At 38.1% G+C, this 14,628-nt stretch overlaps 1 protein-coding gene across 1 annotated transcript in view; it reads right to left on the minus strand.

Annotated features, from left to right (window-relative positions):
• nkd2b (NKD inhibitor of WNT signaling pathway 2b) overlaps window positions 1–14,628 on the minus strand; it is a 79,806-nt gene that overhangs the window by 15,204 nt on the left and 49,974 nt on the right. The window contains exon 4 of the mRNA XM_056475194.1: window positions 645–696. Coding sequence (XP_056331169.1) covers window positions 645–696 — 52 coding nt within the window. The remainder of the gene's footprint in view (window positions 1–644; window positions 697–14,628) is intronic.

The following is a 14,628-nucleotide window of genomic DNA, read 5'->3' on the forward strand; positions in this document are numbered from 1 at the left end:
TTTGTAAATGAATTTAATGACAGAATAATAAATGTTTTCATTTGTTGTGATTGAAAATTAGGGTTATTGCACCAGATATTGATTTCTTAATTCTTTTAAAGTTAAAACATTGCTGAGTTTAAAATTTTGAGAGCGCTTTGGTCAACATTATTAGCCCCCTTAAGGTTTTTTTAGATTTACTACAGAACAAACCACTGATATCCAATGAGAAAATAAATAAACATTTTTGGAACCATTTTGGGAGTGAGTAAATGTTCATTTTGGGGTAAACTATACCTTTAATATGTGTTAGAGCGCACAATGGTCACTAGAGGGCAAACTTCTGCATAATAAAAACACGGTCATCCCTGGTTGTAACAGGTTTTGTCATCGTGCCTGTGTGTGTGTGCGCGCAAGCATGTCAAAATGATTTTTTTTATTCAAGAAAATGACACTTGATCAGAATAATAAATGTTTTCAAAATAAACGTTTTCATTTTTGTGTGAACTATCCCTTTAATATTTGTGTTGGAGCGCAAATTGGTCACTAGAGGGCACACTTCTGCATAAAAAAGAAACATATACTCACAAAGTGGCCCTGGTTATAATAGGCTTTGTCAGCGAGCCTGTGTGTGTGTGTGTCTGTGTGTAAATGATGTTTCTCACCCTGTAGAGGGCAGTGGAGCAGCGTCGGCCGGCCGTCCTTCAGCTCCTCATTCTGGAGAAACACAAGAGCAGATGAAGAGGTGTTAGGTCAATATACGGCCCAGAAACCACACAAAAACTAACAGCGTTTCCTCCTCAGGGACGGTCAAACGTCACATAACATTAAATCTCACCGCATAAATCCAAAACTGAAAACACTCGCTCGTGCCACCGCTGAACTCACATTCAAGCATGAGATGATGAAGTGATTATAATGCAGATTCCTGAAAATCATAACTCATGAGCCTCACTGTTCAATCCACTGGAAAATTAGCATTTTATGTTATATAATTATGCCTCGTCTTCCAGATCTGTCGTAAACATCAGGGACAGACTAAATCACTGGTGTCTGAGCCACAAAAATGCATGATGGTGCATCGGTGTACAAATCCAAACCTGTTCTCTATTACACATGCAAAATAAACTGGCTACAATATCTATGAGGAACAAAATAAGAGATCATTCATTTTCTTTTCGGCTTAGTCCCTTTATTAATCCAGGGTCACCACAGCGGAATGAATCCAGCACATTTATCCAGCACATATTTTAAACAGCGGATGCCCTTCCAGCCGCAACCCATCTCTGGGTAACATCCACACACACACTCATACACTACGGACAATTTAGCCTACCCAATTCACCTGTACCGCATGTCTTTGGACTGTGGGGGAAACCGGAGCACCCGGAGGAAACCCACACGAATGCATGGAGAACATGCAAACTCCACACAGAAACGCCAACCGACCCAGCCGAAACTCAAACCAGCGACCTTCTTGCTGTGAGGCGACAGCACTACCTACTGCGCCACTGTGTCGCCCCAAAATAAGAGATCACTTTTGTTCGTTTACTTTTGGAGGGATGAACACTTCTAAAAATGCTTTTCTTACTTCTTTTTTTGTCTTCTTTCTAGTCCAAATATCTAAAAACTCCTAAATCAAGAAGCATTTTTATGACAAGCAAAACATATAGTGCTGATTTAAAAAATAATAATGGCCCATTTCCACTGAGTGGTACGGTACCACTTTTTCGGCACCCTTTCGAAAGGGTACCAAACACGAGAAAAGGTACCAAAAGGCGGAGCCATACGCGCAGCTGAACGCTATTGGTTTACCCGGGACAGCATGCCAAACCTGCTTTATACGCCAAGCATATCTAAGTGGGAACTCTTGAAATTACAATATTATCGATTATCGCAACAATTTCTGTGGCAATTTATCGCACAACAAAAATTCCTTATCGTGACAGACCTAACTCTAACTAAGAAAAGCATTTGATTTTGCATAGTGATTATTTAATTTCTGTACCTGAATAGACATGGGACGATAACCGTTTTCAAGGTATACCGTGGTTTGGAAAAGTCAAGTTTTTAAAACCAAAATTTCCTGCCATGTCGTTCCTAATGTATGTGTAAGATGTTTTATTTACGTTTTTTGTATTGTTTTTTAGGACAACAGTATCGCCAGCGGAAAAGATCGCCGAAGATTCTGTTTTAAATTGGACAGAAGTGAAGTTTCACAAACTAATTTCGAGAGGAGCACGTGATATGATTGACTACACCTGATCCTCATTGCTAATCATTAGCTAGCCTATCAGATCATTCTAAAACTACTATAAATATCCTGCCTAAACTTCATTCCTAATCTTCGTTTTTGGAAACCCCCACATCCTTCCCTTCTCCCTCCTCCTCTTTCATGATCGGGCAACACGATGGCTCAGTGGTTAGCACTGCTGCCTCGCAGGAAGAAGGCCACAGGTTCAAGTTCTAATTGAGCCAGTCGGCACTCCCTGCGTGGAGTTTGCATGTTCTCCCTGTCCTCCGGTTTCCTCCCACAGTCTAAAAACATGTACATAAGTGAATTGTTATACAGTCACAAGCACTTAATGCATACATAGCAAAAGGGGGCACTCGAGAAACACCTGATCTCGTATCCCTCCTAATGCTCATTGACCAGGAGGGAACCTTGGGCTCATCTATCTCCGAGCTCAGAGTTCTCTCCCGGGACAGCATGCCAAACCTGCTATCATTGTCGAGCATTATCTAAGTGTGAACTCTTGAAATCTGTGTTTTTGAAACAAGTGAAGACAGCAGAACGATTGATTCAATTGTTTAGTTAAATAATTTAGCCTGACATCCCAGCAGGAACACATCATAAGACGTTAATATTAGGTTAGATGTAGGTCTTGACGTCAGGTGACCAAAATTCAATGTCTAGCCAGCGTATAAGGACAACATTATTTGACATCCAATAACGACGTTGATATTTGGAGTAAAGAGAAGCCCTTTCAAAAGTACTCAAGAGTAGTGAGTAGTGAGCTGTAAAAAGCTGATGCATTTACATGTAATTTGTGGATGTGTGTAAACGTAACATTCTGTAGTGCATTCGGTTATTGCTCAGCAGGCATACAACATCATAAAACGGTAATGTTAGGTTAGATTTAGTTTGTGATGTCAGGTGACCAAAATTCAATGTCTAGTCAGCGTCTAAGGACAACGTTATTTTGATGTCCAATAACGAGGCAAAATGACGTTGATATTTGGTTGATTTTAGGTTGTGTTAGAAATTGACCAAAATCCTACGTCGAACCCACAATTTAAACCAACGTCATATTATAACGTCATGCTATACTGTTTCTAATGTACGTGTAAGCTTTTTTATTTACATTTTTTTACAACAGTATCACCAGCGGAAAAATCTCCAAAGATTCTGTTTTAAATTGTACAGACATCTTTGTTTTTGAAACAAGTGAAGACAGCAGAATGATTCATTCAATTGTTTACCCGGACATCTCAGCAGGCACAGATCATAACACGTTAATATTAGGTTAGATGTAGGTCTTGACGTCCAAAATTCAATGTCTAGCCAGCGTCTAAGGACAACATTAATTTGACGTCCAATAACAACGTTGATATTTGATTGCTTTTAGGTTGTGTTGGAAAGTGGCCAAAATCCAACATCGAACCAACATCTTAAACCAACGTCATATTGACGACAAATACTGACATTTATTCATCAGGTGTGGCAATCAAAACCCAACGTCTGACAGACATCATAATGGTCCACACAACGTCAAGCTGTAACATCATTAGATGTTAATATTTGGTTGATTTTACGTTGGACGTTGGGTTCTGATGTCAACTCGATTTTCAATTCCAAACAAAATGCAACGTCCATATGACGTTGGGATACAACGTCAACCTGACGTCATGTTGACATCCTGTGCCTGCAGGGATGTTTACTGTTACAAATATTTTAAATGTTTCTCAAAATAAAATATATCATGTTCAAAGGGGAAAAAAGCTTTTGTATTTCACACAGACATTTAAAACGAATATATTTTAGAGTAGTAATCACAATATCGTGAATCCGTGACATTTATATCCAAGGTTATCATACCGTCCGAATTTTAAACCGGCCCATGCCTATACCTGAATACTACTAGACTTTAAATGGAACACTTCAAACCATCTGTTTTCATATCGGATATATATCACAGTAAATATCGCAATATCAGATTGGTGCAGCCCTAATGCCTACAAATATACTTCAACAAGCTTATACATATTCATCATTCGACCAATCAGACCCTCAGAGAGGCGTGTCCTGATGTTTTCAAGCATCCAATCAGCTGTGCTGCTTTCAAAACCAAATGTCTCTCAGTTTTCCCTCAACAAACATCCCTGTTTTCTCTGAAGTCTCGTGTCTGAAGCTCACTGAACTCATTACCACCAGTGCAACAGATGCAGCGGTTTAAAGACTAACACATGGCGTATTACCCAGAATGCCATCACCCACTGAGGCCCGTTTGAAGCAGAAATGTGTTTGCCATATGCTTAATTAAGAGGAAAAACAAGCTCTAGTTTCTTTACCGTCTCGTTCTGCCTTCAATCTCTGACGCTTTGAGCTTAAAAATATACAAATAAAGTACAGATAAGCGCATCTGGAGGGAAATATACGGGTTTTATTGAGATGGCTACGAAATGTGTCTGTGAGAGTCTTGAAGTGTTGCTGTTTGTTTCAAGCTGTAAGATAAATTAAGATATATAAATTAAGGTAAATATTTCTAGAGTGGATACAGCTAAGGACACACATCAATATAGCATCATTTTTATAACGCTGTACAACATTAATTAATATTTTTACATTACTCTGAGGGTTATGTGAGGGGTAAACGTTAATAAAATACAATTTAATTGGTAATTTAATAAATAATATCAATGATTCTCAGTATAATTGCTGTTTTTACATTACTGTGAGGGTTGTTTGAGTTGTAAACGTTAATAAAATACAATTTAATTGGTAATTTAATAAATAATATCAATGATTCTCAGTATAATTGCTGTTTTTACATTACTGTGAGGGTTGTTTGAGTTGTAAACGTTAATAAAATACAATTTAATTGGTAATTTAATAAATAATATCAATGATTCTCAGTATAATTGCTGTTTTTACATTACTCTGAGGGTTGTGTGAGGGGTAAACGTTAATAAAATACAATTTAATTGGTAATTTAATAAATAATATCAATGATTCTCAGTATAATTGCTGTTTTTACATTACTGTGAGGGTTGTGTGAGTTGTAAACGTTAATAAAATACAATTTAATTGGTAATTTAATAAATAATATCAATGATTCTCAGTATAATTGCTGTTTTTACATTACTGTGAGGGTTGTGTGAGTTGTAAACGTTAATAAAATACAATTTAATTGGTAATTTAATAAATAATATCAATGATTCTCAGTATAATTGCTGTTTTTACATTACTCTGAGGGTTGTGTGAGGGGTAAACGTTAATAAAATACAATTTAATTGGTAATTTAATAAATAATATCAATGATTCTCAGTATAATTGCTGTTTTTACATTACTGTGAGGGTTGTGTGAGTTGTAAACGTTAATAAAATACAATTTAATTGGTAATTTAATAAATAATATCAATGATTCTCAGTATAATTGCTGTTTTTACATTACTGTGAGGGTTGTTTGAGTTGTAAACGTTAATAAAATACAATTTAATTGGTAATTTAATAAATAATATCAATGATTCTCAGTATAATTGCTGTTTTTACATTACTGTGAGGGTTGTTTGAGTTGTAAACGTTAATAAAATACAATTTAATTGGTAATTTAATAAATAATATCAATGATTCTCAGTATAATTGCTGTTTTTACATTACTCTGAGGGTTGTGTGAGGGGTAAACGTTAATAAAATACAATTTAATTGGTAATTTAATAAATAATATCAATGATTCTCAGTATAATTGCTGTTTTTACATTACTGTGAGGGTTGTGTGAGTTGTAAACGTTAATAAAATACAATTTAATTGGTAATTTAATAAATAATATCAATGATTCTCAGTATAATTGCTGTTTTTACATTACTGTGAGGGTTGTGTGAGTTGTAAACGTTAATAAAATACAATTTAATTGGTAATTTAATAAATAATATCAATGATTCTCAGTATAATTGCTGTTTTTACATTACTCTGAGGGTTGTGTGAGGGGTAAACGTTAATAAAATACAATTTAATTGGTAATTTAATAAATAATATCAATGATTCTCAGTATAATTGCTGTTTTTACATTACTGTGAGGGTTGTGTGAGTTGTAAACGTTAATAAAATACAATTTAATTGGTAATTTAATAAATAATATCAATGATTCTCAGTATAATTGCTGTTTTACATTACTGTGAGGGTTGGCTACACTGTTAACCCTTACTGTAGATTATGCAGTAAATAACTGTAAAATAGCAAAATAAATGGTAGATCTGCTACCTCTGCTACCACGCGAGATCTGCTTCCTTTAAGTCTGTCTGTTGTCTGAGGCAGCCGAGGGAGGAGATTAAGGCACGCAGAAACGGTGGGTGGGGAGGACTAGCCTTAAAGGAGCAGTACACCAAAACCGCCACCCAGTGCAAAAATGTATAAATAGGAATTTAATAAAAGGTGTAATAAATAATCTGATGGGTGTTTTGAGCTGAAACTTTACAGACACATTCTGGAGACGCAAAACACTGCGTTTGACGTGTTTCCCCCCTTACACGCAACTTTTCTAAAACATCTGCTTCACATTGCTGTGTCAGAATCCTTGCTTGTAAAATACGCTTTAGAACGCTTAGTTTAAGCAGATTTGATGAACGAGATCATGCGTGTTGATCTGAAGAGAGTCGCTCTCGCTCACCGAATGCGCTGCACTGTGTGCGTTGCGTGAGTCCGTTCCCTAAGCAACAAGAACAAATGCCTGACATCGCTCGTCCATATTCCTCAAAGTTGTTTAGGATTAAATGTTTAGAGATGGTGTGACAACGCCTATGTGTGCCTTTGATGCACCCCTTGGTACGTCCTTGTCGCAGCACCAGTGGCACCGAAATTAGGCACCGAAATTCATATGCTGTTTTGATCCGGTACATACCAGTTACAAAGGTACCATGGCACCGTGTTTCGGTACCCAACCCTATTCCAAACGCAACCCAGTACTGGGAAACATCCACACACACACACACTACGGCTAATTTAGTTAATTAGTTTCCCTATAGCGCATGTGTTTGGACTGTGGGGGAAACTGGAGCACGCGGAGGAAACCTACGCCAACACAGGGAGAACATGCAAACTCCACACAGAAACGCTTAATGACCGGGACTCAAACCAGTAACCTTCTTGCTGTGAGGTGACAGTGCAAACCACTGAGCCACCATGCCGCCTTCAATTGCTGGTAAAACAGCATTTTACAAGTTAGTTATATAAGAAATATCGTTTTCGCAACACTCAACAACAACATTGCATATTTTCCCATCATTGTGCAGACCTGTCCCAATAACCAATATACAGACTTATACACAACACATGTTCATGAGCTCAATCATTTTTGGTGATGCAATACATATCAGCCATACATAAAACCAATTCTAGCAACATTTTAGCTGATTGTGCAGCATCTCCATCTCTATTGGAGGTGTTAGAGTCAGTATGGTTAATAAAACACTGTAGTATTTACTATAATGACTATAGTATATTCTCATGTGTGTGTCTGACAGCTGAAAATAGATCTGCTAGCAGATATCGCAGCCCCTCTTACTCTTGATCTTGCACTTTTGTGTTGACATTTATTATTATTTATTTAGGATATGCGTTCTGACTCCAATGCCTCATTATTAAACTGTTCAAATGACTATAATTAAATGAAATATTCTTAAAGAGCCCATATTATACATGAAATAGAGTCATATTTAGGTTGTAAGGGTCTCCAACAACAGTCTAATATGCATGCAAGGTCAAAAAACACTTTGATGGTCTTATAATATGCATTTATTTTTACCTAATTATCCCAGCGACTCCCATATGAATCGGTCAGCGATTCATTTGTTCCCAAACCCCTCCTCAGCGCGAAGCTAATCTTCGCTGATTGGACCGATGACAGCCTGCTGCGATTGGTTGACACGGACAAGGCTTCAGCACGAGGCAGAGTGAAATGCCCAGCTGCTAATCTACAATATAAAAGTAGTCACAGTACATACACGCTTCATAGTGGATTTTGGCTGCCAGTGGGTGAATGTAAACACAGACGATGGACTAGAAAATACTGACGACTAACTATTTTATTGAGCAAAAAGTCCAAGAACTGGCGAGGAGGTCACAGTCTTCTTGCTCTTTTCACACACACACACACACACAGGGCCTGCGCGTCTATAGAGGACCGGCTGAATAGAGAGGGCGCGGCGCTCAGTTATATCCGCGAAAACCCGTGCCTTACACACACGAGGAGACACACACACACAGAGGGCCGGCGCGTCCATAAAGGAACGGCTGAATCGAGAGGGCGCGGCGCGGCGCGGCGCTCAGTTATATCCGCGAATACCCGTGCGTTACACACACGAGGAGACACAGCACACACACACACACACACATGGCCGGCGCGTCCATAGAGAAGCGGCGCTCAGTTATATCCGCGAATACCCGTGCGCTACACACACGAGGAGACAATAATATTGAGCTGAAATATTTTGAAACTTGTCTGTTGCATGTGTGTAAACAGCTGACGATCCGTAATCAAAGCGGCGCGCGTCGCGTTTTCAACGTGGCTTTACACGCGATATGAGAATATAAAGAGTTAACCTGATACAGCACACGCGGTTACAAGTAACAAAACACAACTAAATACATAATTTGCAAGATAGAGTAAACGAGGTAATAATTTTAATCGCACTTACTTACACTGGTGAAATGGGGGTAGAAACTGATCCATGATGCTCTGATCCATGTTCTGACAGTCTATACTGATCCTTCCTCTAACAAACTGAAGAAGTCTTCTTTGAAAGCATATAGTTTTCAGAAGCACTCAGAACTGCTCAAGGCTGGGCTATATTGCTGATGTTTCATCTTTGATTAGACTGTCCATAATATCCATCTGCACAGCGTGACTTCATTCGACCGGTGTCTGTGTGTGTCTCTGTGTGTGTGTGTGACTTTTTTTCTGTTAGTGGGCGGGGCCGCAGGTTTCAAATCTCCCGGGTTTGCGGGCCCAACTACTTGTGTTTCGTCGCTGCGTCATCGCGAAACACCTAATGACTCGTTATCAAGACGACTCGTTTGAAGCACTATGAGTCGACTCTTTTATAGATGAATCAATAGTTTTAAACACTGTACACTTACAGATTTAAGCCTTAGCTGGATATTTCACTTCACTTAGAGCTGTGTGACACACTACATGGAAGGGCATTTTCAAAAAGCCATAATATGGGCTCTTTAAGAATGAAGTATGATGTGCTCTTATGAAGAGTGTGCTTGCATTGTGATGATATTATATTGTCATTCTGGCATTATATAATTATGAGTGGCATAAAATAGTCTTAAAATGACAATAATATCGTTTATCGCACTATATTTTGGTGCAATATATCGTACAGCAACAAATAGATATCGTGACAACCCTTTGCAGACCTATCCCACACTAAAGCTTCCTAGTTTGTAAGTGGCTTTAGATATAAGCATCTCCTGAACTGCAACATGTCAATGTAAACCCCAAGAATTCAGCGTGTGATTCCAGCACAGATTACAGGTGTTTTTAAGTGCCTGACCCGTATCCACTCACTGGAGTGTTATCTGTGTTCGAGCAGCTTATCAGACCGGTCGAAGAACTCGTCTGATTTTTTTGAACTACAGACAGTCTGCATAAATCCTTCTGGACCTACTTTATATTACTTATACTATTTATAATACTTAAAAATATACAGCGGGGAAAATATGTAATGAACACGCCACCATTGTTCTCAGAAAGCATATTTCTAAAGGTGCTGTTGAATTGTAATTGTCCCCAGATGTTGGTACAAACTAAAGAAATCCATATATGTAAAGAAAACAAATCTAATTAGTTTAGAAATGAAGCTCTGTGTAGTAAACAGAAATAACTCAGGGAAAAAGTATTGAACACATGAAGAAAGAGAGGTGTATTTGGGCAGGGAAAGTGTCATCAGAGGGGGAAAGCCCCGCCCATGAGTGACCGTCTCATTAGCATAGGACGTTGTCTTGTTTTTGAATGTTCCACTATGCTGGTAAAGTCTAGATCGGATACGCGGCCGGCCCGAAGTGCGATACGCACATTAATATAGCAGCATTTTTTTATGACACTGTATAACAATAATTAATATTTTTACAGTACTGTGATGGTTAGGTTTAGGGTTCAGGTGATAGTAGCCGTTAAAAAATACTATTTATTGGGTAATTTAATAGATAACGTAAATAATACTCGATACAACTACAGTTTTTCCATTACTGTGATGGTTGGGTTTAGGGTTTGGGTGGGGGTAGACGTTAATAAAATACAATAAATAGGAAATTTTATAAATACTAGAAATAATTCTCGTTAACTTTCAGCCGCAAATGTATCCGATCTAGCAACAACCCACTATGCTGACATATAGGCATTTGTAGCTCCGCCCTCTTTTTAAAAAGAGCCCAATCTCATTTGAATTTAAAGCGACAGTCGCTAAAATGACACAATTAGCATCAAAGTCTAAAAGGGTCAGTTTCAGAGAGTTGGAAATATTATTTGTGTGCTATTTTGGGCATAATAGGTCACCTAATATAAAGTGGGACCATTCTTTTTTTATGGTATTTTTATTTGTTTTTACGCTCTCAGGTCGAACCACAGTTTTTTGGGGGACCAAACTAAATCCAGAACAGTAGTGCACCGCTGGCACAGCCATTCCCGACGCTCGTGCAGGAACAGGCTTAAAGACCAGACGTGAAGTTCCTCAGAGCAGTGCCATCAGCCAGGGGTCGGCGGTCGGTCAGACTACATATGCACACAAATAGAGCAGAGGAAGAGCTGACCATACAGGAGATCCAGAAGATGGAGAACAGCCAGAGAAACACTGGTGTTAACAGCACAATGAACACACACCGCAGGAGAATAAACACTGCGAACATGAGGAAGAGGCTGTATATACACACGCCGCCTATATTATGGAATGCATTACTGATATTTATTTGGAATGTCATTTCCTTGAATTGTTTTAAGAAACATCTATCTCTTTAGTTATGCATTTAATTTAGGATTTATGACACTGATTATTTGTGCAATTTGTAATTGTGGTTATTTTTGGTTTTTATAGATTATTCTGATGTGACTTTTGGCTTATTATTCATATTTTTATGCAAGTTTGTAATTTTGGCTGTCGTTGAAATTTTTTATATATTTCTCTTACATTTTGTAGCACTTTGAGTTTAAGAAAAGCACATTATAAATAAAACTATTAGCATCATAAATAATACAAAAAATAAATAGTTATACATTTAAATTAAAATATTAAATAAATAAATAATAGTAATTATTATAAACTCCATGTTACACTGTCTTCCTAAAACTTTAGAAGTGAAGGTTCATCTTCTCCATCAGCTCTTCTACTCTCAACAAAATTTCAATATATAATAATCAGCACTTGTTTTTGCAAGGAGAGCAGCATTTAATAATATATGTGATAATACAATTATTATACTACGGTGCTGTAGAGAGTCCTGCCTATTTTTTTAAAGGTTTTACTAACATTTACTACAATAAACTGTGGTGTTTTACAGCGTAATATAATCTATAGTTGTAGGAAACTACAGTTTTGGGTCCTTTGTTTATATTACTATAGTTGTTGTGTTACCATAGCAACTATAGAATCACCACAACAGATCGGTTACTATAGTTGTTGTGTTACCCTAGCAACTATAGAATCACCACAACAGATCAATTACTATAGTTGTTGTGTTACCCTAGCAACTATAGAATCACCACAACAGATCAATTACTATAGTTGTTGTGTTACCCTAGCAACTATAGAATCACCACAACAGATCAATTACTATAGTTGTTGTGTTACCATAGCAACTATAGAATCACCACAACAGATCAATTACTATAGTTGTCGTGTTGCCCTAACAACTATAGAATCACCACAATACATCAATTACTATAGTTGATGTGTTACCGTAGCAACTATTAAATCACCACAACAGATCAATTACTATAGTCCTTGTGTTATCATAGCAACTATAGAATCACAACAACAGATCAGATACTATAGCTGGTTTGTTACCATAGCAACTATAGAATCACAACAACAGATCAATTACTATAGTTGTTGTGCTACCATAGCAACTATAGAATCACCACAACAGATCAATTACTTTAGTTGTCGTGTTGCCCTAACAACTATAGAATCACCACAACAGATCAATTACTTTAGTTGTCGTGTTGCCCTAACAACTATAGAATCACCACAATACATCAATTACTTTAGTTGATGTGTTACCGTAGCAACTATTAAATCACCACAACAGATCAATTACTATAGTTCTTTTGTTAACATAGAAACTATAGAATCACCACAACAGAACAATTGAACAATTACTATAGTCCTTGTATTACCATAGCAACTATAGAATCACCACAACAGATCAATTACCATAGTTCTTGCTACCATAGCAACCACAGAATCAATACATCAGATTAACTCAAGTACTTCACTATAGCATGGTTCAAAAACACTACAATGTATTATCCTATACTATACTATTAATAAATTAATGCTAATTATTAATCAGCAAATAATGATATGTCATTTCTTTCTGCATTTATTAATGCATGCGAACATTGCATTACGATTATTATACTACAGGGCTTCATTATCATTACTTAATTCGACCATTCTTCATTTCTATTTATTTCTTTGACTGAGTTTGTCACATATTAAAATAATAATAAAACAACACTCTTGAAAACTTTACAGCATGAATAGCTGCAACAGGCAGACACAGACGCTATAAGAAAGCATTTGGAAGGAGCTGACATTAAAAACAATGAGCTGGAATGATGTGGAGTGAAGTGTGAGCAGAAACAGGAAAGCAGCGCAGGAATGAGAGCAGGGTGAAGAGTTCAGATGTGCAGATACAGTGACGTTTCTGGAGGAGATATGATCAGTCAGACCCATATCAACATCCAGAGAGGCTGAAAAAGCAAACACTCACTGCCGAAAACACCTTTACTGCAGCAGCTCACTGTTACAAACGCCTCTCTCACAGCAAACATATAGACAGTGACTACGTTTACATGGACATCAGTAATCGAATTATTTTCCTTAATCTAATTAAGACAATAATAAGATTAAGACGTTTACATGAGCTGCTTTTTGAATGTTCCTTTCATGATCCTGTTTTACATGTTATAGCACATAATTCGATTAACGTCATTGCGTCACAGCGCTATCCACATTTCCTACGGAGTTTCATGTAATTTCAGGTGTTTCATTTTTAATTTGCCGACTTTCACTGCAGTTTGGCACTTTCACTTTCATTCAGGAATATTTCATGCATGCCCCCCGTGACAAACGCAACCCAGGCTCATTCTGAAAGCGTAGTCCCGCGGACGTTTCTGGAGACTGCAAATTATGTAGCCGGAGGTATGTATGGCTGCATTTCATTTTTTAAGTGAACGCTGCGGGGCGGTATGACGCTGTTCCTTTTATCGCTTACCGGCTGACCACTTACCTTCGTGTGGAGGGCTTTCCCGCCACAACCAGTTTGTACGGTTAGCTCGTCCTGTACGCTGGCGTACTTGAGACGCAGAGAGGAGCTGACTACAACGACGACTGGGTTCGAGTCCGGGGAAGAGCAGTTCCAGAAATCAGGTAAGACAAAAACAGAATCCAAGATATAAAGTGAACTAGTTTATAACAGGGTGAGAATGTGGTAAAATCTGAAAACGTGGTAAAAAAATCAGACGAGGGCTTTTCTTTTTCTGGACGGCTTTTGTAAATTGTTGGTTGGGTTCAGGGAAGTAAGCGGGCGGGCGGGCGGGTCAATCTGTAAAATTGTTTGGGTTCAGGGAAGGAGGAGGGTTGGTCGGCCGGCCGATTGGTCGGTCGCACAGTCAATCATTCAGCCAGTCGGACAGACAGACGGTCGTTTGACAGCAGCCTCTGGTGGGTTTACGTGAGAACAGCGCGGGAGACATTTGAGAAGTGAAAAAGCCCACACAGCTGCCTCTCGCGGATTGGCGAAAACCAAAAACTGCAAAAATACGTACCTCCCAGGACGTATTTTGCGGTCTCAGAAATGTCCGTGGGACTACATTTTCAGAATGAGCCTGGGTTGGACAAACGAGATGTTGGATGCAACTATGAACTGCTGTTCTCACATAAACCCACCAGAGGCCGCTGTCGACTCACTTTTTGATAGACTTTCTGACTGACTGAGCGAACGATCGGCTGACCCACCCTCCCCCTTCCCTAAACCCAACCAATTTTATCGATTGACCCAAAACACTCACTTCCCTAAACCCAACCAACACGTTTCAAAAGCTATGCAAAAAAATAAAAGCCCTCGTCTGTTTTTTTTTACCACGTTTTCAGATTTTACCACATCCTCACGCTGCTATTCACTTGTTTGTTTTATATTTTGG

Source organism: Danio aesculapii, chromosome 16, assembly GCF_903798145.1.
Source record: "Danio aesculapii chromosome 16, fDanAes4.1, whole genome shotgun sequence".
In the NCBI taxonomy this organism is placed as follows: Eukaryota; Metazoa; Chordata; class Actinopteri; order Cypriniformes; family Danionidae; genus Danio; species Danio aesculapii.